General features: G+C 39.3%; 1 protein-coding gene across 1 annotated transcript in view; it reads right to left on the bottom strand.

Moving 5' to 3' along the window:
- Positions 1-21,915, bottom strand: part of LOC108934170 (follistatin-related protein 4-like) — a 129,439-nt gene extending 107,524 nt beyond the window's left edge. Inside the window, exons 1-2 of the mRNA XM_018751700.2 lie at positions 21,903-21,915; positions 15,821-15,950 (exon numbers count right to left, since the gene is read on the bottom strand). Coding sequence (XP_018607216.2) covers positions 15,821-15,940 — 120 coding nt within the window. The 5' untranslated portion in view covers positions 15,941-15,950; positions 21,903-21,915. The remainder of the gene's footprint in view (positions 1-15,820; positions 15,951-21,902) is intronic.
- Positions 21,916-26,923: the final 5,008 nt, after the last annotated feature.

Genomic DNA, 26,923 nt, shown 5'->3' with positions numbered 1-26,923 from the left:
GTGATGACAATAATAATAGTAACGACAAAGAATATCTCCTTGCAAAGGAAGTTTGCATAAATCAGCCTTATCGATCTTTTAGAACAGAAAAGGCAAATGCCTTATATTGCATGTTGCTCTACAAGGTCATGTCTAATTCAGGAAACTTCTAAATAGATGCTGTCAATCAATGTAAACTTGCTCTGTATTTACCACAATTGATACCCTTTAATTATATAGTATAAATGTACTGCACTGGTTCCCTTCAAAAAACAGAGGTCAGTATTTTTACAAATAATGTTATTAAAATCTATATGACTTTGCCTGATGATGCCTGAGGTTCTTTTAAAAAAATGGAAAATTAACCACAGTTTGGCATTTTGCCATTTTTACCCATTTCGAATGTGTTCACTATCTTATTATTCCCATTGTAAAAGAGAGTAAATAATATAATATGTAATACACTGTGTTGTGTTGAATTAATGCTCTGAAGTGGAGTTGTGCTGTTTAAACCACCAATATGGGAATGAATGAATATACATTTTTTTCAAGATTGCACAAAGCATTTTTATGGAAGCAGGATGACCGTGAAATGGGCATAAATGCTTTTGTACTGAATTTGCAAACTCTTGTAGAAGGGTAAATAGCTTCATAAGCAGTTATGGAAATTCTTCATTGTACCATTGTAACATGACCCTGTTACGTGAGGCATGACTTTGTTTTTTCTTTTCTTTACATTCAAAAATGTTTTTTTCAAACCTTTTTATTAAAAAAGCTAAATAAAAAACTGCTAAATGCTAAAAATTAAAATTATATATATATGTGTCTATTTAAAATTTAAAGGCAACATATTAACTGGATTTGATTGATCTGGATTTTTTTGAATGGTCAGAGTTGTAAATAATTTTTTTTAAATTTTATTTAGCAAAACAGAAACAAACATTCATCTCTATGAATCTGAAATCGTTAGAAACACACATAGTCCACTTTGGTGTATCAAAATGAATACCATATATTTAGCAAATGTCAAGGTTTTGTCTCACACAACTGTTGCCCTGCAGTTCGATGTGACGGCAATTCTAATTATTTGTTATTACTGATAAAATTTCTCAGAAAATAACAATTTGTCTTCCCGAGGGGCAGGGGGTGCAGGGGTGCAGTGGCGCAGCGGGTTTGCAGTTTCAAGCAGCAGTTTCAGACAGCGTGTGTGTTCCCAAGGGTGATACGGTATGCATGGTTCATAAGTGCTTCATTGTTTTATACTTAATGTAAAATGACCCAGTTTTTGGACCTACATTTCACAGACAAGATACTGACTTGCTACTATTCAATTTGCTAACACCTCTTTAACACACCAGTCCAATCCCCTTCAACATACCATAGCAGATTACACTTTATAAGGTACAAGTACCCTGGTCAGCCTACAGTGTTAAATGAAACACAGATATGGCATGCATATATATATATATCCCTCTCACCCCCACATGGGGTGTTGTGTTTGTGTCTTCCTCTACCAGAGGTCTTGCAGTATCTTAACTCTTTGTAGGACTGCACTCTTCTGGACAGAGACTTCAGATGTTGTTTCCGGAATCTGCCGGAATCTGCCACTCTCCCAATCTGGGGGTCACAGCCTCGAGTGCTCCTATTACCGTTGGGACCACTCTGGACTTCACCTTCCACATCCGTTGCAATTGTTCCTTCAGCCTTTGGTACTTCTCGATCTTCTCGAGCTCCTTCTTTCTGATATTGCTGTCACTTGGAATTGCCACGTCTATCACAATTACCCTCTTCTCCTCCTTGTCCTTCTCCACCACTATGTCTGGCTGGCTGGCCAGCAACTGCTTGTCAGTCTGGAACATGAAGCACCACAGGACCTTAGCTCAGCTGTTTTCAACCACCTAGTGGTGTCTCCCAGTTTGACTTGGGGGCTTCCAGTCCGTATTCTGCACAGATGTTGCTGTACACCCTCCCGGCCACTTGGTTATGCCTCTCAGTGTGCACCCTGCTACTACACGCTGGACTGTTTCAAGGGTGTCTTTGCATAGTCTGCTATATATATATATATAAATAAATTCTTATAAACTATTATTAGATGCCTCATTTGAATCTTGAATTTGAATTCAGGGATCTGATGCACATTCGTCCATTAGATTTGCACATGAAGTTGAAAGCAATCCCACTATAGTTGACATTGGTATGCTGAGAGCATTTCTGAAGGTTCCCATTTGCCTGCATGCCAGGAGTAATTGCTCTAATTAATGTTATCCAACACAGAGCATCTCTTACACTGGATCCTGCAGTAATGAGGCGTGCGTGAGAGGTACCGGTTTGGCTGGTAATTCAGAGAGGCGTTTTGTCCTCTGAGGACTATAAGAGAGGCCAGAGCCTTTTGAACAAAATGTGGAACGCTGTTTAAGGAAAATGCTGCCAGATTAAATCTTCCCATCTCAGGCCATCTGTCCTTTTTAATTGTATGACATGCATCTTCATCATTGCTTGTTTGTGTAAAGAGATGCCAACATAAAGTTGGGGACTTATTTTCAATGGTGTGAATTTTGGTGTTCATATAAACCTGCCACTCATTCATTACCACTAACTGCTTGTCCAGCTCCAGTTGTGGTGGTCCAGAGCCTATCGAAGAAGCATAGGGTGTGACGTGCAGGAAAACCTGGACACGATGCCAGTCCGCTGTCGGATAAACACACACACTCATTCGCTCACTCACTCTATACACAAAGAGCAATTTAGAGTCACCAATTCAAGTTATTCTTACACACATTGGGAGAACATGCAAACTCCACACAAACAGCTGGACTGAAACCCACATCTGAAACCACAGCCTCAGGAACCATGAGGCATTACTGCTACCTGCTGCACCACTGTGCCGCCTTTAAATAGAACCCTGTTAAAGAAAATGCTCTGGAGTCTTCTTATTCACAAACCAGTGAAACAATTTCAGTTAAACCTAAAAGAAAAGAAATATTTCTTACTAAACACGCACAGTTTGGAATGTTTATGCGACTGCTTGAATTCTTTGAAGTATCCTTTAAAACTGGAAGTGTCACACACAGTTATACAGCCAAGGCAATCTTGTAAAAGTAAAACATGCATTATGCAAGACTGGCGTATCATAATAAAAATATCTAGGTTTTTTTGGTGCAGTTTAGTAATTAAACTGGAAAGCTGCTGCCATGACAACATTATGCTAATAATGGTATCCCAGCCTTAATTATTAATTTTCTACAAAGCTACACTAGCTGACATTGACATACGATAAGATAAGATAAGATAAGATAAGATAAGAAACTTTATTGTCATTGTATGCAATACAATGACATTTTGTGTGGCAACTCTCAGAAGAACAGCAGCAGAAAGAACACTTGAAATAAATAAGTAAATAAATAAATAAATAAATAAATAAATAAATGAATGAATGAAAATTATGCTATAAATAAGAAAATTCTAACAGAGTAACAGCAAAATCATCAGCAAAAAAACCCACATACAAACAAATACTGATATTTTTTATAGCGCTTCTAAGAATGTGCAATAAATAATGATGCACACCCGAGTTACTTGTAAAAAGTGTTTTGCACGTAATGGTTTTATTACAAAGTAATGAAATTGTGTGAGGACTCTGTGCCAAAATTAATTCAAAGTCAATGACCTGACAGGCCTAACCCTGCGTGACATTTAAGCCGTCCATGACAAGGTATACAATGAGAGCATTTGATTAATAGCTGAATGATAGTACTGTCCCTTAGCAATCTCCCCCAGCCCTCCATACTCATTTCAACAATATCTCATCCCTTCATAATTAAACAGAAGGGTTAGAACTGGCGGCTGCTTGTGGAGAATAGGGCACAGAGGCTCATATCTTGTAACCCTATGGCCATGGCGGGGATGAACCTGAAAGACCTTGTTTCTGTTGGTCTACAGGAGGATGTCAATGGTCCTGAACAACAGCTCTGTAGTTTACATCAGTTGCACAGCATTACCACAGCCAACTACGCCTATGACTATGGCCATCATGGAGAGCTGCAATGAGGACTCTAATCTGCACACACATAAACTGTGAGAGGACAGTTTTGAAAAGAGCCAACAGCCCACACCTCTTGTTGATACACACTATTACATATTGAGTTGTATTTTTTCTGGCATTTATTCATTCATTGTGTCCTTTCTGCACTTCAGGCTGTTTAGAAATAGAACGCAACAACTGGGGTGATAATCTGGCTTGAGAAAGTGGTCAGTTTACATCAGGTCTCACCTCTTTTCAATCTTCTAAACACAAATACAGTTTTCTAAAATGTACTCATATTTTTTATTCTGTACAGGTGAGTGCACAGGGTGGGGTTCATAAACCAACTACTAAATTACATCACCAATGAAATGACTATGAATGATTGCACTAAGATCAGCTACATTTGACAGTTTTCAAGGTGTAGACAAGCAAATTTAATTGTCTTAACTCAACTATTTTCTTATTATTTGACTAATTAGTTAATCAGTTGAGCTAATGAAAGAGGAAAGGTTGGATACTGCAGTATGATTCGACACAGCTTGGCCTATCTGGTCTTGTCCCCATGACAATTAATTCAGAATTCATAATATTTTTTACCAAGGACAGCCTAGTTCTGAAAGTGACAGGGTGTTTTTGCTTTACCTCAAGACAAAACTACTTTACTGAAGCATTTAATTCAATTTTTTCATTACTAAGTTGCCGCAGTGGGGGTTTTACATGTAAGGCATGCATTACTTAAATTTAGTTTTTTAAAAAAAACCAGCATGTCTTTGGCCTCAAAGTACAAATATTGTTTATTGCTGTTCTTGAAAGGCTTTTCTTTACCTGTTTATCCCTCAGAATATTGTTTGAGACTCTTGAAGAAAAAAAAAACCTTTTAAAGGTTTCATCAAAAGTTGTAGATATTTTACTACAGTGTGCATTATAGGGTTCTATTAGTCATATTTCTATATTGACACTTGGCTAATATATTATATCAGTTTGTAGCAAAGAGGGTTTCAGAAAAGGATAAAGGGAATGAGGACATTGCAAGGAGCAGGAAACGCAAAAGGAAAAATGCCATAAGAAAAAATGAGCTAAAAAGTAATCAAAAATAAAACGAATTCCACACTAATCCTGTATGGCCACGTGTGGGATACAGCTGACCACAACAGTAGAAAGGAGGATTTTTAGTCTTAATGAGCCATACATAAAAATTGTTTTGATATCCCTATAAGAATGGAAGAGAAGTAACTACAAAGCAAAAAAAAAGAAAAGCGTTCAGCACACTCAACAAACCTGAATGTAAGCTCCTATGGTATGTTGAAGGGGATTGGATTGGTGTGTTAAAGCGGTGTTAGCAAATTAAATAGTAGCAAGTCAGTATCTCAGCTGTGAAATGTAGGTCCAAAAACTGGGTCATTTTACATTAAGTATAAAACAATGAAGCACTTATGAACCATGCATACTGTATCACCCTCGGGAACATAAATTGTTAACTTCCGAGAAATTTTATTATTAATAAATTATTAGAATTGCCATCACATCAAACTGCAGGGCAACAGTTATGTGAGACAAAACCTTGACATTTGCTAAATATATGGCATTCATTTTGATACACCAAACTGGATTATGTGTCATCCCAAAGGCCATCTAACCTGAGAGAGCTCTTTCTACTTCCCCCAAAGTCTGATAAAATGCTATGATTCTTTACCGGACAATCTGACTCTCATAATGTCCCCGATTGACCTTCAGTTGAGTTACAGAAGCTGTTCTTCAACAGCAAGGAGAAGCGACATGGTGCTGCCCTTACAACACTGCCCATGTAGTCTTAGCATGGCCTTGTGCTTTCATTCTCTCTCCTGTTGACTTGCATCTGCCAACTTTAGTTCAGTCCCCTCTTCTCTCCTCATTCTCCCCTCCTTCAGGTGAGTAAATGATGTAAAACATGTAAAAATACAAATGTCACTGAAATTTTCAAACGAGAGAACAATCAAGGGTCTGAAAACATTCTAAAAAGATATTAAACTAAAAACCCCTAAGTTGCTCTTAAAATGTGAAACAGAGTCCGCACTGTCAGAAATGTTTACACTGCATGGATATTTCTTCCTCGTCTTTTTCAATTGTTTGCTTTTCATTCCGCTGCGGATGTGGGGGATTAAACTGATAAGTTAAATTAGAAGTGAAAAATCAAATCTAAATCACTGCCTTCACAGTATGACTGTAAACTCCTATTGATTAATTAACCTCCCTGATTAGATGTGTCCTTGGATTATTTTAATTAGAATGTTGCATGAAAAGCACTAAGAGTGATCAAAAACATGTTCCAGGGTTGCCTCTTACTAGAAACTACTGAAGTGTTTACATTTATGTTTGTTATAATAGAAAGTGTATATTCAAGTTTCCAAAATATTTCATGCATCTGTTTATGATTAAGCATAAAACAAAGACGTGTAAATATGTGTATCCTGTATTTAGCTGACACATTCAATAAAGCTGTTCCCATATTAGGAGTGAACACTAAACTATTTTTATTTGATCATTTATACAGCTGGGTAATTTGAACTAAAACATTGCTTAGGGGTACTAAAGCAAAAGCTTTGTATGTTCATATATTTCACTTTACAATTATGAAGAATTTACAGCATCCTTCCCCATGTAACACATCTTAGAAGCAAGTCCTCAAGCACCGTCTTGTTGCTATAAATTCACTGCTGTCAACTCAAGGGCAACATAGGAACCTTCATTCAAACTAAAGTGTTCAGACTATTCATTCATGGCAGCACATTTCTAAACATAAACACATAAACATTATAAACATTTCTAGCTCTTCCAGCACAGTGTGATTTTATCTGATGTTGCCTTTCTTACTGGATTCCTCTTTACAGAAGTCCTTGACTGAGCAAATGGTTGACTTCTCTAATAGTTGAACAGAAGAAAACATGGTAAAAATGCTAAACTGGTACCTTAGGCACAGAACAAAATTTTCAAAAAAAAAAAAAATATCGGAACAATAAGGTATAAACTGAACAGTGGAAGTGAAAATGTAAGAAGAGAAAGACTACATGTCTGATATAAAATATTTTAGGTTGGTTCAGTGAGTAGCGCTCCTGTCTCACAGTGCCTGGGTGGTGTGAGAAAATGTGGGTTTGACTCATGCTCAATCTGTGTGGAGTTTGCATGTTCTCCCCGTGTCTCTGTGGGCTTCCTCGGGGTGCTCCTGTTTCCTCCCACAGTCCAAAGACATACAGTTAAGGTGGACTGTTGACTCTAAATTGCCTGTAGTGCGTGAACGGATGAGTGACGGTGTGTGCGTGGCTTCCCTGCAATGGACTGGCATCCCGTCCAAGGTGTACCCCACCTCAGCATTGTGCCCAATGCATCCAGAATAGGCTCCAAATCACAGTGACCCTGACCAGGACAAGCAGTTATTGAACCTGGATAGAAAAGCTACATTTATTTGGGGATTTTTTTAATGTTCTTTTCATTTAAGATATTTAATTTCAAAATGTTGTAAGACACTTTCATTATATAACAAATTATAGCTTTTATAAGAATGTAAGATGTAAACATCAGATACAAACGTGCAGGCGCTGTAGTATCGAAATCTTTTTAATTATTAGTGTTTTCAAAACTTTACACAGAGTTGGCTGGGTATTGAGAAGCAATAGCCAGACAGACATAACAAATTCCTTGTTGATAGCGCTGTCACATGCTGTGGATTAAGGAGGACTTGCTCAGCACAAGGCGTGAGGACCATGAAGAGTGTGCTTACAGGTGCCAAAACATAGTGAGTCCTGTGCGATAAGAAAGCATTAGGTGACAAATGACTCTGCCCATGTTGATCAACCCACTCACTTGCAGGGCAGTGTCTCCATTCCAGAAGCACTACTGAAGTCGAGACATGTTTGATTGAGCTAAAAAAAATATATTGTGGTTTCATTATATTTTCAGATGCACAATGCGTTGTACTTATATGACAGAAACAGAATCTCTGCACATTAGTCATACCGAATCCATAGGTGACCTTATAATACATTTTAATTAAATATGTTACATGTGAACACACTTCTATCATGTATATACGGGTGTCCACGAAGCAAGGGCTGCTAACATGAAATGTGATCTGAGCTCAGCAGAACACCTTCGCAAAGATGTCTTTAAGGCCTGTTGCAGAACAATGTATTTTTAATTCCTTCAAGGAGAAAATACCGCAGTCATCTCTCTGGTTCATGTCTCTTGGAAGGTTGGTATATGATATGTCCAAGTTAACCTTCAATCATCCGTCCGGTATCAGGGACCACTTATTCAGCCTATCAAAATTATCTAAGGAAGCAGAGGGTGTAAAGCAGAGTACACCTTACAGTGTAAGCCAGTCCGTCTTGGGCACGCATGCATCCACACCTTGCAAGTAAAATATGCTGTGATCGACTCTCAAAATAAACTGTATAATACTTTGCTAAGGAGCTGTCAGCAAATTCTTAATGCATCCAAGCGTTCCAAGCATTTCTTTTTCACAACACAAACTTTAAACTTTTGTGAATTTTTTGTTGGATTGATGTGCCCTGATGCATACTGCAAATCTTTTACATTTACATTTAAGAATTTAACAGAATATACCTCAGTAATTTCTTTATTGTTGTGCCCTGCTGAATGATAAGAAACTTTTCTAGGAGGGCATTCGTTGATAACTGGCAGAAAAAATGGTTTCAGAAGAAGTTTCAGTATTAAGATGCAACTGGCCAAGCCTCCTACACTATAACCGCTATCACAGATATTGAAAATGTAACTGCTAAACCATTGGAGTCTATTCCAGCCTACTCTCCCATGGGCCTTACTGTGCTGCATTTACATCTTTCTCTCTCTCACACACACACTTACAAATCCCAGAGGAAATAATTTGGGATGCAGTCAACTGTGCATTATTTCTTTGTATCTAATTTTCCTAAAACCCAAGTCAAAATTATACTGGCGCATTTGTGGAAACTTCTAGAGGCACAGACAAGAGACACATCGTATGGAGTGATGGGAATCACATTAGATATTTTAAAATGTGAAAGGGGCAGTGCAAGATGATAGAAATAAAATCAATAAATCAATAAAATCAGTTTATTGAAAGCACGCATGTACATTCCTGCAAAGCTGTGCTATGGCATCATGGTAAATCAGAATGTAAAATATGAATACAGGGCCAGGAAGGAGGTCTAGTTGCTGTCCGATGTAAGGTTAGAATGGGCAAGTGAAAATGGCATGATTTCTGATGCCAGATGCATCCCATCTCAGAAATATCCACCCTCATGGGATTTCTACACACTACAGTGTGGTAGAAATAGACATCATAGAGAATAGTACAATAAACAAATAAAACACATTAACTGAGCAGCACCTGAAAACTTGTTGATGAGCCAGGTTAAGATGATTTGAACTTTTCAGAAAACGCAATTCAATCCAATATATTTTTATGGACCTCTCTTCTCACACAGTGACACAGAGAGATGAACAAAGGCGTAAGACAAAGAAACAAATAAGACAGTTGACTATATACTAAAATAATCAATTGAACTATTTACTGCATGCTACCGGAATTGGTATTTTGTTTCAACAGCAATTTTAAAAAAAAAAAATGTTAAATTCATAAATATCAGGTATGTATATCATACATATCTGAAATACAGTATATTGGTCATTTATATGTTAATAAATGCACTCTAGAATAATGTAGGATCCTATACCAAACTGCATCGGTAAACCTAAAAGAAACATCAACTACATCAAAGAATATTTGCTTCTCTATTAACTTACAGTTGATTTCATTCCATAACTGTTCACAAATCTTCCAATTCAAGAGTAAAATTAACATTCCATGCAAAAAGCTTGCTACGCATCACACACGTTACACTGAGCAGCATAGTTTAGTTAACAGAATGAGTCTCTATTATGATTACAGACACGTATGTGCTAAAGATGGAGGGAGACAAACGATTTATACTGCGCAGCCTTAAAAGCCTTTTCATGCACAAATATTGCAGTAATTAAAGTGCTAATCGTTCTTCAACACGAGGGTAGAACAGGTCAGGGAGATGAAACGCATGCTCACTCCTAATATCCAAATTTCCTGGCCCCTCACGGCAACTTTACTCAATCCACTCTCTGACACGACGGAGCTGCATAAAAATGCTCGACTCATTTGGCTTAGAAGAGCTTTGCAAATAAATAAACACAGAGAACAAGAAGCAAAGAAGCCCCTTAGCCTAAAGCTTGTGTAGCAGACCAACTTCAAAACTGAGACCTACTTTCACATCCTACCAGGTTTATAAAACAACAGAATGACATGGGAATATCAAAAGCTAACCCAATAACTTGGTACCTCTGACTCCTCATGTGGTAAGAAACATAATGAATTATCTCTCATTTTAATAAAATTATTAAACACACCCACATACACATACACACACACACATATATAAGCTGTATAAATGCAAAGAATTTTAAATGACTTTGGGAAAAAGCATTGGTCAAGAATCACTTCATTCTATTAAGACAAGTGACAACCTAGTTGTAAAAGAATGCAAGGTAACCGTGAAGTAACCTTATTAGATACATCAGGATCTTTCAGTTTCATCCTGGAGAGACAGTAGGTTTACTACATAAAAGAAAGGCCAGTGAAATACTTCCAGTGAAGACAATAAGTTCAATCAGATGATTCACTCTCAGGCTAGAACAAAAGCCTGTAGCGCTAACACCTTGAGGACCCTGACATATACTTCTGATCATATTACAGAGTTGTTCAAATGCCACAAGGAATACAAAGTCACCTGAAGTTCCTCTGCTCTGAAATGTCTGTATTGCACAATCTAGGCCCCTCTCTCAAACTTCGCGAACCCGTCCTCCTCAGCCTCTTCTAATCGCCTTACACGTGTCCCGTGTCTTCTCTCCACGTCAATATCCTCTGCTGCTTCTTCTCGTCTTCCTCCTTATTGCCCCTTCACATTTTTGTCTCCTCTGCTACTTCCATCCAAACAAGCAAGGAGCTTATCGGATGAATTAAAATGGCATTTTAGAGGGGGAATCTGTTGTGCTGTAATCTCATTTAAATGAGGCAAAGTATCGGAGGCTGAGAAGGGTATTCGTCTCGATGATGAAACTACGATGAAACTTTGCCAGAAAGACAGAGCATGACGAACTCTACTTCCTCGAACTGAGAATTTTGGAAAGAAAGTAACATCCAAAAAAACTGAAGGATCTCTGGAAGTAACACATCACCAACCCTATACCTGTCTTTGCAGGATATCCAGGGATGAAGACAAATGCAACTCAGTTTGTATGAAGTGGACCACACTGCTCCCACAATAAATAGAGCCCCATTACACTTTTTAAAATACTTTTTAAATATAAAAAGTTGTAAGAAAGGATAAGCAAAAACCACAAATCTAAAAAGAAAGAAAATTGCCTGGAACTAGTGGGAAAATTTTTGATAAGGTTGTTGTCTTCTAATCTGAAGATCCCTGGTTCAAATTATGATTCTGCTATAATAACCTTAATCCAGTTACCCTGAATATCCTAACACACCCACTTTAGTCAAACCTCATCGATAGCAGTGCTTAACCTATGTTTATTAAAGGGGAAACTAGCTTAACAAGGAGGATGTTCTTTACAACAGAAAAATTTAAGAATAATAATAACTTCTGAATAACGATATTAATAGTTGTGTATGTACTGAGACATTTGCGAGTGGACTTGTACTGGTTTGTAAACAGATAAAAATGGATTCAAATGTCCCCCAAAAGAAATAATGGCGATAGCTGTTTCAGTATGATGGATAATCACCTTACGGAAGGATTTTCAAGAACGAATTAAGTTTGATAACAGGGGACTAATAAATAGCTTTTTTCTGACGGCAAATGAACATGGGTCCAGATATACCAAGAGAGACGAGTGTTAGATGGCTGAGGTACATGCAATATTTAACCTGAAAAAAAAAAAAATGAATGAATTGCAAAATCATATTTTAAAAGAGACTAAACAAGTAGCTCAGTTCATGAGATAAAAATTTAAAACATAATAATGCGAAGAGCACAATTAAAGCACTGCCACTTCCAGCCCTTACAAGAAATGTTTGCTGGAATTTGTAGTGATGGATCTCACTGAATTCAGATGTACAGTTAACGGCGTTGCATTAAGTCTCAAGCGATGCCTCAGAAATGGACCCTATGAACTGTGACTAATAGAAAATGCTGTTTTTAGATGGCTTCCCAGTGATTTCAACAAGTCCGTTTTCTTAAGTAGCAGCTATGCTTTTTGTAAACAATCTTTTTTTATTACTTTGTGTTTATTTGCTGGTGATGTATCTTTCAGATGGGGAAGGAAGATTTGATTTTAGATGCTGCATAAAGAGTGTACAATGCTGCAAGCAATAGCATAAGAATACATGATGAATTTTGTTCCATTAACTGTTGTGACCCCTGTAATTAACTGCTCAAAATCTTTCAACGTCTTATGACACATGAGTCATATTTAAGCTAAATTACATATTATGCGGTAAATATAAATATTTGGAAAAATAATTAAGTATTAGACAAACACATGCTTTTTAAACCGCACATAATTTTCTTCCTCAAACAATGAGCATCACTGAAGAAATTATTGTCTTTAAGTCAGATATTCTGAAAAGGATTCTGTTTTTCTCCTATCACCATTCATCTTAAATGGCCTAATAGCTTATTCTGGTCTTTTTTGATTTATGATTTCCCTAAAATTCTTTATGTTAATTTAAAGAGAATATGCATGAACTGCTTTTGTAAGACAGCTGCACTCTTTTTATAAGTGTTTTAATAATTGGAATCATCACAGTGAGTGGTGACATTGTGTAAAACCTGGTCAGCAATATTTTAATGGACTGAAAACAGAAATGAGTAAAACAGTGCCGAAAAATAATTTATTTCAGGGCTGCAAAAATGCACATGAAAATATGTTTACTAGCCTGTTCAGCACATTTCACACATGCACATAATTTTGCATACACACATGCATACTGTACAAATAGTGCGGCCAGAAGCACAGAAAGGCTTGTACCCGAAAGAATGGGACCCAATTCTAACAATCCTTACCAAGGCATTTATTCAGAATTTTCTCTGTAAAATATGCAGCTTTATAAATAGGTAAAAGTGCGCATTGAATAGTTCTGGATAAAACCCCTGGCTAAGTAACATACAATTAATTTGACAAGTACAAATATGTTCACTTTGACCACACACACACACACACATTTTCAGAACCGCTTGTCCCTTACGGGGTCACGGAGCCTACCCGGCAACACAGGGCGTAAGGCCAGAGGGGGAGGGGACACACCCAGGACGGGACGCCAGTCCATCGCAAGGCACCCCAAGCGGAACTCGAACCCCAGACCCACCGGAGAGCAGGACTGCGGTCCAACCCACTGCGCCACCGCACCCCCCTCACTTTGACCATTTCTATTCATATCACTACTTATTTTACATTATATCAGATGTTACTTTGACTTTGCAAACTTTGAAAATATTATTTGCCAGGTATAACGACTTCAGGGTATTGAAGTGACTTCCTCCAGGTATGAAGTGGCGGTGGGGGGGGGGGGGGGGGGGGGGCCTTTCGGGGAACCAGGTTACAATTTGGGTGCTGCAATCCACTGCACAGCTGGCCACAAAGTCATACCTGTTATTCTGTATGAGTGATTTCTGTTTTGAGCAAACAGCAGGCAATAAACAAAGTATCAGGTCAAATTCCAGTCGGGACTGCGCTCCGCTGCTGGTTTGGTGACAGTCAAAAATGGTTCCCAGACATCAGAATGGAGAATATAAATGCGTGACCTGTGGCAAAGTTGTACCCAACCACAGACTAGTCTGGAGGCCAGCAGCACAAAATTCAAAGCGCTCAATTAAAAAACACAGCATTTGGACACATTGCATCACTATGGCATTATCACGGTCCACATGCTGTAAACTGTGCTCCACCCACAAGAACACTGTGTTCAAGGGCCTCAGTAACTCTTTTAATAACTTATCAAATATTAATTCCTGCCAGCATTGCCTTCCTCTTCATTATAAATTCAATTTTTCCTCTACCACTCTATAACCAATACTATATGCATCAGAAATGAGTAGGGTTTGTCCATATACAATTTAGTCTAAACAACTGTATTTCGCTACTGCAAGTTACCCTCATGTGAACACACTCCAGAAGGAGAAGTAACTAGGCCTTGCCAAAACGTATATTTTTCTTCTCATCTCCTGACAGGTCAGACACTTGCAGGCTGAACAGAAGTAATACCGCACTTCATAATATGACCATCAAAGGTGAAATGACTAACGAAGGCTTCGTCCAGGATAGGAAGTGTGTTTCCATACAATAGTACCAGATCGGGTAGAGCAGAATTACAGGAACTCTGCATGTGCATCTAAGCACAGCATCTAAGCACAGCCACGTGCACACAAATCTAAATATTTCCTCCTTAATGACAAGTTTAATTATGACTCGGCAGAAACAGCAATGACTGTTACCACTGATACTGCTACTCAGTGTAATAGATAGTAATTACAGCTTTAATAATAGTATTCGTAACTGTCACAACAAGTACATATACTGCACATTATTGCTCATTTATAGTGTATTTTAGCACTACCTCTTACTTCATACAGTGCAGCATAAAATGGATCTAGAGGTCAATAGGTCTTGTAAACACCAGGGCACACCTTAGAATTAGATTACTCATATACAAAACATGCAATTCTGTATATCTTACACAGCGACTGCTAGACTAAAGAGATCGATACGACTAAAGCAGCTGAGTCTGCAAGACACGAAGAACCTTCGAACGCTTTTTTTGTGGAAACCCATTTTCACAACATAGCAGGAAAACGTGGAAATCTGTAGTGGCGACACACTCGCCCGGGATTCTGCCCACGCAAAACAATTAGGTTTCTCCACAGCTCTTATTTAAGCTCTGCTTTGGAATGCAATAGTTTGAAATGGGAAATCACAACAGGGATGTTATTGGCTGGGTTATGACTGATTGTGACCGATAGGATTGTTGAGAACAATTAATACCGTTCAGCAGCAGCAGCATAACTATGAAACAGGAGATCGGTAGGAGGAAAAAAGGACAAGAGTGGGCATGCCATTGCCTTTGGAACAACACAATTACAGCACCGTGGAAAACAACCACGTAGCGTACATTGAGCCGCGCTGACACACTCAGATGGTACATTTATTTGAAACATAAATGCTTCCCTTCAAATGTCTGTGTTGTGCTTGATCTGGAAGGAATTGCTTGATTACACCATGTACAGCATGACAGATTATGCATTTAGAACCTCAAAGGAATGAAAAATACTCTCGCCTCAACCGTCCTTTGCAATCTCCATTTTCCAAATTTGAACCAAAATTCATCAACCAGCCAACTGGAGTGTGTTACCGCATAGGCCTTATTGATTTCAAGCTTTTTAAGCGACATTATGAATGAAACAGAAGAGGGGATTGAACATAAGTGAAAAGGAAAATCATTCAAGCACTTCTCAGGAGAGCTGACTGACACAGGCCTGATGTTCTTTCCAATTGATTTACTGCATGTGATGCTTAAAGTACCAAATGTGCAAATTCCAAGACAAGGCTCAGCCAGTGACAAGAACCTTTACATGGAAAGTTTTCATTCCTTTTCTGTTTCAAAAGCTTTTTTCCCTCTCACCTTATGAACTGCACTGTGACAGCAATACAAAAGTATTATTTGTTTTTCCTCTTTAAACCAAGCACCAGTTGTGTTTACTTGGGGGAACAGCAGAAAGATAGAGAGCAAGGTCTACTTACGATTAGGTGGAGAGCTGTAGTGGTGTTCTTCATCTCATGTGCCCCCTTCGGGTTTCTCCATCCTTCAGTTGGCCGGAGCGAGGCCCCCAGCAGGACCACCAAAAGACCAAACCAGCCCATCTGTGCCAATCTGTCAGGAAGAATTATGACAAAACATCACACAAACAGCACACCTTCCCCCATGCCACCTCGCAGCTCATGCAAATCATTTGAACTCTGTCAGAAACAACTAAGGAGGGTGAACAGGTGCCTCAGCAGTACCATCACCGCCCTCTTCAACAAGTTGTCTTGTCATGGGCTAAGAAATATGAAAACCAATGCAAATACAGACACTGTCCGAAACTGCCTGTCCCGAGCGGGGTCGCGGCGAACCGGAGCCTAACCCGGCAACACAGGAGGGGCAGGGGACACACCTGGAGGGCGAGGGGACACACCCAGGGCGGGATGCCAGTCCATCGCAAGGCACCCCAAGCAGAACTCAAACCCCAGGCCCACCAGAGAGTGGGGCCTGGCCAAACCCGCTGCGCCACCATGCTCCCCCTTTGAAAGCATGGACTTTACAGTACATCTTGCTTTCAAAGCAAGTAACATAAATATACATAAGGAGCACTGTGTTAAACCTGCAAACCATCTTTCATTTTAGGTTAATCACAGACACAGAACAAAGGAAGGGTCTTTTATTCAGGAACATGCTAATTTACCATTCAGTTGACACTGTAAGTTCTGAGGATATAAAAAAGGTTTTAAAAAGACTTTGCTGCAGAGCTCAAACTGGCATCCTTTCTCCTACCTTATTTTGATCTGTTTCTCTTCTGTTTACAGAACCAGGTCATGTGACTCCCCCCATGATGCATCCAAATAGAACAAATAAACAAAATACACAACCAGGATACTTTAACCTATGTGAACTCTATAGGGATGGTCATTATTCTCATATGAAATATTAAAATAAGCTTATAAAACGGATAAATGATTATGCTTCACACACCTGATTCTACTTACCTACTTGGTTTAAACAATGCAACTTGGGGTTCACTTACTTTTGCACCTGTAGTACTCTTGTTTTTCTCCTGCACACATGATTTCCCCTAAACCAACATGTGGAATTGGTCATTACACATCTATTATGTCAGTTGAGAAAGACTAATTCTCATTAAATAACCACTTCATAGTACAACTAAGGGACACAGGGGGTTCACATACTTTCAAGCAGCACTGTCTTTCATGAATTTTTCATGGCGTTGTGACTGTTGTCTCCCATGGTTTTGGATTATAGCATCTGCATAGTATGTACATGCTACTTATATCAAAAACAACACACAACACTCATGTACTTTGGAAAAAAAAATGTCTTTGTGAATGGTAGAGATAGGTCATGTCTGCATCACTCCATCCTCCATCTGCAGATGTTGGTACTGTGACAAATGCCTCTTGTAAAACATGACAGTCACGAAAGGAATTAACTACCACAGTCTGCATAGGTGAACTCTGCCAATTCACTCAACATTTCCAAACAAGTGAGATGTACGGACAGCTTTCAGGATAGTTTGATCAAAAAAAACCTTCTGATGGATGCCTTTTTAACTTTTAACAGGCCTGACAAGGGGGCTTCCATACTGCTTTGCTTTAGAAAGGCCTGGACAACCTACGCATTCACCGCAGATCCCAAGAGCCCATAGCAGACGTGTGGAAACCGGAGAAATCAGCTCATCGGCAAAGAGAGGGACTCATATTTTACCTCTATCACTCTGACACCAGGTTAACAGGTTGAATTTTCTTGAAATTTTATATGACAAAGCTACATGATAAATCTCAAGCCTTTTGAAGTATATCCAAGGTGAAGTTATACGGCAGTGGCACCAGGGAGATAAGGTGCAACAAACTTCTCTTTTTCCTGACGTGAAGGGTTGCAACCATGCAGTCTTACAATCGGCACAATGGCGACAGGGAAAAAAGTTAAAGGAGATTAATCTTTTAATACTTTCTGTATATCAGCTCCAGACTTCAAGAGACTCACTTTTTTTTTTTTTTAAAAAAAGCAATTCATTTGTGTTACATGTCACATTTCATTGCTTAAGACAAAGCATATCTATTTTAACATTTTGTTGACATATAACCGATTATCTTATCCATAGCAACATAGAGAATTATTGCAGCAAAAGAAGTCTTGGTGAAAGTGTTCTTGCAGTAAAACTGTAAAACTTTTATGTCTAGAACATCAAAACTGTTTAAAAATATACACGAAATGAATAAAGTAATTAATCCCTAGCAACACTGGATGTATATCCAGGATTCTGAAACAGTGTTTTTCAGGGTCAGATTATTCAGGTGTTTTACATGCTGACAATACTAATAGTAGCCATAGTAAAATACCACTCAACAGTAAAAGAAAATGTGCAGTAGTTTAATACTCTGTCGTGAGATATGATATAAAATCGTACAGTTCAGTAGCAGAGGACTTGAGTTTTTTCAGTCCGTATAAAAGCAAAATAAGGGGTATTTATACACCAGCTTTTATTATTGGATGATATCATCGAACAAAACAAAACCTTACCTGAATGACACAATGTCCATGGGGCACTTAACTGTCAGAATTAAACTCTCCAGTGGTAAAGACTGAGACCCACAGCATTTACTGGCTTGCCTCTGCAGTCCAGGTATTAATTATCACCTCACTATCTTATTAGCCTTTCCCCCATGTCTGAGGAATAAAGCAGCTAGAAATACACAGACTGAATTATACAGCTCTAGCAGTGATGCCAAGGGGATACTAATATTTGTATTCAATAAAGAACCCCATATAAGGCAACCCCCTGACCATGAAGTGTAAAACTAGCAGTTGCTATTTGTTTTAATAATAACATTGTTATTGTTATTGTATTTCTCAGTCAACAGCATTATCCAGAGCAATTTACAGTATTTGACCTACTAAAACATATGGCCATTTCATTGGAATAATTCAGGGTAAGTACGTCCTTATTTAATAGCTTTTGCAAAAAAAAATGTAGTTATGTTTGAATATGCATGCTGATTTTATTCTTACAAACTGAAAATGCCTCACAGAACCAAAAATGGTTCTCCTGTGGCATTGCTGCGAAATGGTTTAGTTATGTTAGAACTGTACTCCTTTTCACAAAAAGTCCACAAAGTAGACTGCCACGAGGCAAGAGAAGTAAAACTGTAGCTTTTAAAAACCACATTCACACAGATGTAAAACATACAAGACATACAAGTGCACAATCCAATTTTATTCAAAGCACTCAATTTGTGTTGGAGAATAACAGTTGGTGGATATCCAAAATTCTGCCACTGTTTAAGCTTTTCTGGTAAATAGCAAGGAGAGTGGATTTTACTTTTAGTGTTCAGAAACTGTTAACATTCTAGTAGATTGTGTATTGGGTACAAAAATATAAACAAGTGACCATGTGTCATTAAAGAGAGGCTAACAATAAAGAGTACTGGAATTTCTAAAATAAAAGAACAGCTCTCCTCAGTGTAGAGGGATCCTCATTATTTCATGCTTGTGCCAAAGCTTCTATAACTCACTGTTTTGCATTCCATGTCCCTCAGCAAACTCAAATTATGACAATGAAAAATTAACATTTTTGCTATGTATCCCTTAACTCAAGAAACTGCTTCTCCATTTAGATTGTTTTCAATTTTCTATTAATACATACTGTATTACAGTATGGGCCATTGTATACTGAGAAGTTAATTACAAAAAAAGTGCATTGGGGAAGATACTTTTAAATAAATTAGATATTGAAAAATTATGGAATGACTGCCATATAATACAAAGCATATGGGAAGAGACTGGGTTAACATGTCATAAAGTGAGTTATTTTTAGCATTCTGCTAGCAAATTCTTTCAATTGCCACACAGGCAGCTATGTATGTATCAAGTCAGTAACATTTTCAAAGAAGCATACTTTATATATATATGTCAATATAGTATGGGGTTTATATATACACAAATATACATATGCATGTATGTATGTTGGCATGCATGCTATTTTAACATTTACAAATCTTGACAAATACAAATAATAATGTATTTTACATATGAAAGCATTATTGTCTCGCCAAATGACAGATAAATACACACACATTTTCAGAACCGCTCATCCCATACGGGGTCACGGGGGAACCGGAGCCTACCCGGTAACACAGGGCGTAAGGCCAGAGGGGCAGGGGACACACACCCAGGACGGGACGCCAATCCATCGCAAGGCACCCCAAGCGGGACTCGAACCCCAGACCCACCGGAAAGCAGGACTGCGGTCCAACCCACTGCGCCACCGCACCCCCGTGACAGATAAATATTTAAACATAAACATTTATAGGGTGAATACGTTTTTGCTGTTCAAAAGCTAAATTATGTACTTATCACAATAATGGTAAAGTATAACACTTAAGTATAATCTTTTCTCTTGCTGCCAAGCTGTCAACACATACACAACCTTTTAACATTCCCTAGTACGTTAAGGAAACAATGCGAGTTAAACCCTTGTTGGAGAGAGTAAATAGTCATGATACCTCAGCGGTGGTGTGTAGCATGGTAGACACTGTAAGAGGAACACATAGCCTGCTCTGTGTAGCAAAACTGCTCATACAGAGGCTCATCAGAACCATTACAGTTACATTACATTTATTTAGCAGATGCTTTTCACCAAAGTGACTTCCAATGAACTCTATGTAGTGTTATCAGCCCACACACCTTACTCACTGCAGTGACTTACACTGCTAGATACACTACTTACACTGGGTCACTCATCCATACATCAGTGGAACACACTCTCTCTCTCTCTCTCTCTCTCTCTCTCTCTCTCTCTCTCTCTCTGTCACTCACACACTATGGATGAACCCGAACACCACGTCTTTGGAGTGTGGGAGGAAACCGTTACTCACACATTTCTGATACGCACCTGCGCTAAACTGTCATTCAAAGCTGTTTTGTGCCTAAACACTTCTAAGCCACCATAGCTAGAAAAGAGTAAATGTTTTAATGTTTTGTCTCCTCCAGGTATTCCGATGAAGCGCGAGTTCGGGTTAGTTACTGGACTGGAGGGAAAGCGCACCGATTTCAGCACCGCGGACAGGGACAGCTCCTCCGTCCGCACAATGATCCGTCCCCGACCAAGAGCGCAAGCAACAGGCGCATGGATGTACAGGACAAAAATGAATTAAATTTCAGAATAAAAAAAAAAAAAAAAAAACACGTATTATCACTTCTGTCCAATGTATCCCGCACGAAGCCCTCGCACGCGGGGAAGTTCGTGTCGGGCCGGCGGACGAACCTCTTCCATCATTTTACATAAATTTGTGAAATATTTCTCCGCGCTGTCGTTGGACTGTAGCTGGACCAGCGACACTTTACTGGACACTGTCCTCACACCCGGGAACTTGTGTTGCCCAACGGATAGCGACTCTTCGAGAACATTTGCTTGCGCTGAGCGCGAGATCAGGCGACCTGAGCCGAGTCCGACCGCCGGCGTGTTTTACAAAGAGAGGCTGAGCGAATCTTATCCGATCACACTGCGTCAAGTTCAGCCGAACACACCTAAGAAACACTTGGAACACGAGCATCACTCCCCCCTTTACCGTAAATGCGTTACAGTAAAGTGTGTGTTTCGTCACATTTACTGATTACTCCTACCTAGTACGCGGTTTTTACCAGCCGACAAACATAGAGAAGGGCGTCTGACTTAAGAACAATTAATTTATTAAAACAAAATTTACCGAGAATAAGTGTCTGGTTTCAATCGCTGCGAGGAAGTTTAACAAAAAAATGTATTTATAAAGACGTTATTTCTACTCCTTACAGAGAACGCGGTACTTAGGTTAAATAATGAATAGAGAAATAAAAAAGCATATAACTTAATAAAATACCCTCAAACAAAACAGTAATTATTATAAGTTGAAAACCTGAATGTACACGTCTGCGACCCCCCGCCCTTCCCCTTATGGCATATTATATATATATGACATATGTTACAGTTAGGTTTAAAATAAATAATAATTAAAAAAACCAAGCGCGCGCGACCCCCGACCGTCTTTTTTTTCGGCACAGTTGCACCCCTACCTGTAGTCTTCCAGTGGTGGAGAGACACACACACCCGCCGGAGACACGAACCGCTCCCGCACGCGTGCAGCCGAGACGCCCACACACACACTCTCTGCTAGTCCCACGCGGAGCGTCGCGCGCGGCAGGCTCTGCGAACTGCGGCGCGCCAATGGAGACGTCACGTCCCGCTCCCGTCAGCCAGAGCGCCGCTCGCCTCAGCACCAGAGTGCCCCTCCACCGCGGCGGCCCGTCCTATTTCAACGGCCCCGGCGCGCGCTCCCCCTGACGTCACTGCGCTGCGTGTCCGCGCGTCCGCGCCACCGCGCCTCCCTCTCCGGAACTGACACCTGTGCGGTTTCTCCTTCACGGCTCCGCGGAGAGAAAGGCGCTCTGCCGCCCGCCTCATGCTGGGAATCGGCCTCTCCGTTCGATTACTTTTACGAGCGTTTATGAGCCTTTATTATGTTATGGCCAAAAAACAAAACAAACAAACAAAAAAAAAAAAACAGCTTTTCGGTTTAAACCACGGAATTATTCTAAAGATTCTCATCAAGAGCTCTTTATTCTCTTTTACTCTTCAGCTAAGGCTTCAGTTTGGAGATGAGGCGAAGAGTCCCCTCCTCCAACATAACAGGCATTCATGATGTAGAATCACTTTCCCTCTTTCTGTTCAGTGCAGTTTTTCAAAAGTAATCGGTGTTTTAAGAGGTATGATGAGGCTACAAAATCAGACATTACACAAATCAAATGCACATCATTTTGCACATGATTTCAGTATTGGCTGCACAAGTCATCTAACCTGTGAGCAGCTTCTTTGTAGTGATCTGGAATTTTGTCTAGATATCCAGTTGGGGGAAACTGTACGCTGCTGTCAAAACAGCAGTAAAGCTCAAATTTAATATAAATCGAGATCAGGCTTTTTAAACTATGCTTATTTAACTGCATAGGTTCTCTTCTGTATGAAAAATTACCTCTTGAAAACTTGAATACACAGAACTCTTTACAGTCATGCAGCAAATTATACTGCCTTGGTTTGAAGATTTTTTTTTTATATTCAATTAAAGGAAGTGAGGAAGAAAAAAAATTAAGATACTACTAAGTGTTTTATCATTCATGTTTCATTAATAACCATGAAAATCAGTGTTTTCTGGTGAAATAACGAATAAAGGAGAGAGCAAAATTACTCACAAAACAACAGAAAATGGTGAAATTATTCCAACCTTGTTAAAAGAGCACGGACCCTTTCAATATTTATAGGGAAAAGAAATAACTTTATCGGCAATCTGCTCCCATCGGATCGGTTCACTGCTGCGGGCTGCCAGCCGAAAGAGTGGGAGGGAGGGGAACGTTTGCAATGGAGTCCAGATAATGATGGTTAAACCCATCCATGGTGACATCATCCAATACTGGGGGAGTACAGGCTCTTTCAGCAGTTTCACAGACACTCTGAAATTAATAGTTATAATTAGTGTGCAGCCTGGTACAGTTTAGATGAACACCTCCAAACATGTCATTTTCCAACAAAGGCTCCTTGGGACATTGTAAAAAAAAAAAAAGAAATCATCCTGTTTCAGACTTCACTGACATTTCCATCTGTAAAAAAGGGGTGGAGATAAGCTTGTGTCTTCTGAAAGAGCCGTCAGCCCACCCCTTGTTAGCAAAATCCACAGCCATGTTGCAGAATAACACTTCTCACTCTTATATTGTTATGCAGTGCTGTTGATGGGGTGGGTGGGTGAATCACAGATGAGGAACTGTGAGTATTTCGTAAGTTATTTTTAAAGATCTGAGAAACCACTAGCGTCAGAATGTGATTTCAGAAAGTTTCCTTTTTTTTTTAAAATTTTTAATTTTTTTTAATGCTCCTTTATTTCACACCTGTGATCTGTGAGACGGAGGTAAAAGCCTTTGATATGACGTTGGAATCTAACGCAATTGCTGTAAAGTGTGAAAACCTTTCCACGCATTCCCTTGTCTTCTCTGACACCCATTGCTTCTTGTCTTGACAACACTTTTTTTAAAAAAAATTCGTCCTCCTTCTTTTGCAGGTCTGGTTCCTATAAACTTGGTGGTGAAAGTTTAGAACATGTTTGAATTTTCTCTACAATGAAAGGTTCAGATTTAATTTGACATGGAGGATAGAAACTGTTTTTTTCTTTTTTCCAGATACAGTAAGAATAGCAATAAGAATGAAAATATATTTTTTCACTTACTTTCTGACTCCTTTCTGAAATTTAGTAACTAATAGTGCAACTCCTCTGGTAACAGTGAGTATTAGTGAATATAAGAACAAAGCGAACCTTCAAAATGCTTTATTCCTCATCTGGAAGGAATGTAAATAGCCAAGCCGATAAAAATTACATTAAAAATAGAGCAGATGCGCAGCAAATGCTGTGTTTATGCAACAGTGCTTAAGTGACAGGTATTGGATGTGTCCTGTCGGCTCTGTTACTGTGGCTGTACATTTAAGTCCTCTACTGTGCATCAAGCAGCACAAAAGTTGTACAAATTGAGATTCCCCGTGTTTTTAGAATTCACTTAAAAAGGAACGTATCATGTGTCGATTGTCTATCCTCAATAGGGTTTGTTGTCTTTAGCCTCTGTTTTGCCGGCTCTGGTTCCACTAGACATGCCCTGTCATTTGAGCCACCTATAGCCTCTTGCATTGCCACTGACAGGAGTGTATCGGACCTGTTCATAAAACCAACAGCATTCAGCTGGTTTGTTAAGCGTAAGACAGAGGCATTGTGGACATGCATGAGAAGGTGATTCATCATACAGAAATGGTGCAAATATGAATTGATCGCAAAAGTCCTATCGAGATGCTGGCCAGCGTGCCTCCAGTATGGAGCACATGTCCATATGAGCATAAACTTGTCTATTTTCACCATAAATTCAGCCATTGCCTGTTCTGTCCATGCTGATTCCCTTAATCTGACATAGATGTATAAAATAGTGCTGTGCATTTCAGTAAATAAATTCAAAACGTGTGATAGGATTTATGTCCAACGTACATGAAATTCTCCCTCTGAGAAAGGTTATGATGCCTCATACCACAAGTGTATTTAAGATGCCTTTATTCTTCGGTATTTTTTCTCTCCCCCACTGTCTCCCCATCGCAAAGAGGGTCAAGCATAAAACGTGTCATGTTCAATTTTGCCAAAAATGACCGTCCTCTGCAAACTCCACTCATCCAACCCTACACCCCCCTCTGGCCCTGGCACACAAAATGTAAGCACAGTGCCTGCCGTGCTTCTGCTCCTCCAGGACGCCCTGGCAGGGACAGAGCCGTGTTTGTGATTTGTTTCACAGCTGCCATCTCCCCTGGTCATTTCCTCCCATATCTGCCCCGGCCTCCAATTTGACGGTGCCTGAGCCCGCGATGACAATGAGACGGCAGTAACGGATGAAGGGACTGGCATTGTGAACCCAGTGGTACTCCGCCTGCTTTTACTTACAACCAATATATCACATTCAGGGGGGGAGGCATCAAGCCTCTGGTTACAACCTGCACACCTAAACACTCTGGAACACGCAAAATGTTCATCTTAACTGCACGCAGCCAACCAACATACTGCAATTACTTATTTTTTGGGACTGTTGAAAAGATTTTTTATAACCTTCAGCTTGTAATTATACAGTATACCTGTGTAATTTCAGTGACGGCTTGAGCGGAGCAGGGTCGCAGTGGACCGGAGCCTATCCCAGAAACATCCGACCTAAGGGTACATACACCAGGGTAGCCACACACTCGCATATTCACACATTACAGATAATTTAGCATCACCACTTCACCTGACCTGCATTTCTTTGGACTGTGGGAAGAAACTCATACAGACACAAGGAGAACATAGAAACTTCACACAGACTGAACTGGGGATCGAACCCATGTTCTCTCACACCAGCCTGGCACTGTGAGGCAGTAGCAGCGTCGTATTGTCATTCTAATTATACACTGTGTGTTTTGGTGCATATATTCATATTATCTGAACATCTGTATAAAGTGTACTGGGGGAATCTGTAATAAGGTTTTTTTTTTTTTAAATGAATTTCACCTAAATGCATTTCAGGTTATTTGTCAGAGGTTGTAAAACACTCGTGTCAGAGAGCTGTGAGGAGGAATTACAATGCACCGGCAAATTCAAATAAATCATGGTGATGGACAAGGGGAGCGCTACAATGGCATATAATCTCGCAAGTAAAATATGAATAAGGCAATGACATGCTGACTGTATAGAGAGGAGATGTGAAGATTAGCGCTCACAATGGCTCCAGACTGCCCTCTTCTTATCAACACACATAATGCCATGACAGGAACAATCTGCTCAGAGCACTTGAAATTAAAACGGCGATGGCTGTATTAATCTATGGTGCTAAATCAGCAGAGTTGCAGACAACACTTAATAGTGTTTTGGTTTTATTCTTGAAAGCATATTCATATGATTCAGCTAATGACATGTTCCCAAAAACCAAATTATATTATTCAGTCGAACACGGCCGATGCTTAAAAGAAGAATATGCTTTGATAAAGCAATAAAACTAAATAAAAGGGTACTCATGCAAAAAAATGATTAAACTATAGAAGTACAAAGAACAGAATAAACCATAAATTCTAAACAAATCTATTGAGATATCCGCCAGTTTGAAATGCTGATGTGGTCTAATCTGTGCCATTTCATTTGTTTATATTACGCATTAAAGTGAGGGCTGGTATTCTATTTGATTTTAAAAGCATGTTATTCCCTGGTCCTATAATCAGGTCTATTAGAGCAATGCAGGTCAATTCATAATTATTTCACAGGCCATTCCCTGAGGTCAGGATCACTGCTAATGCTAATGGGCTCTGATTGCAGTTTCTTAACAAGATATTGCGGCAGAGTCTTCAAGCAACAGTCGAGATTTTAAACTCACCGTCGTTTGGCATGCCACAAACTACCGATTTAAATTTTCCGTTGCAAGGAAGAAACTGCTAAACATATTCAAAGTTGACATGCTGCTCTAATAAACGGTTTCTGCTTTGAAGAAAGTGTACGCTAAAT

Source organism: Scleropages formosus, chromosome 4 (genome assembly GCF_900964775.1).
Source record: "Scleropages formosus chromosome 4, fSclFor1.1, whole genome shotgun sequence".
NCBI lineage: Eukaryota > Metazoa > Chordata > Actinopteri > Osteoglossiformes > Osteoglossidae > Scleropages > Scleropages formosus.
The sequence above is the reverse complement of the archived record's forward strand: the minus strand, read 5'-3'. Positions and strand labels throughout refer to the sequence as shown.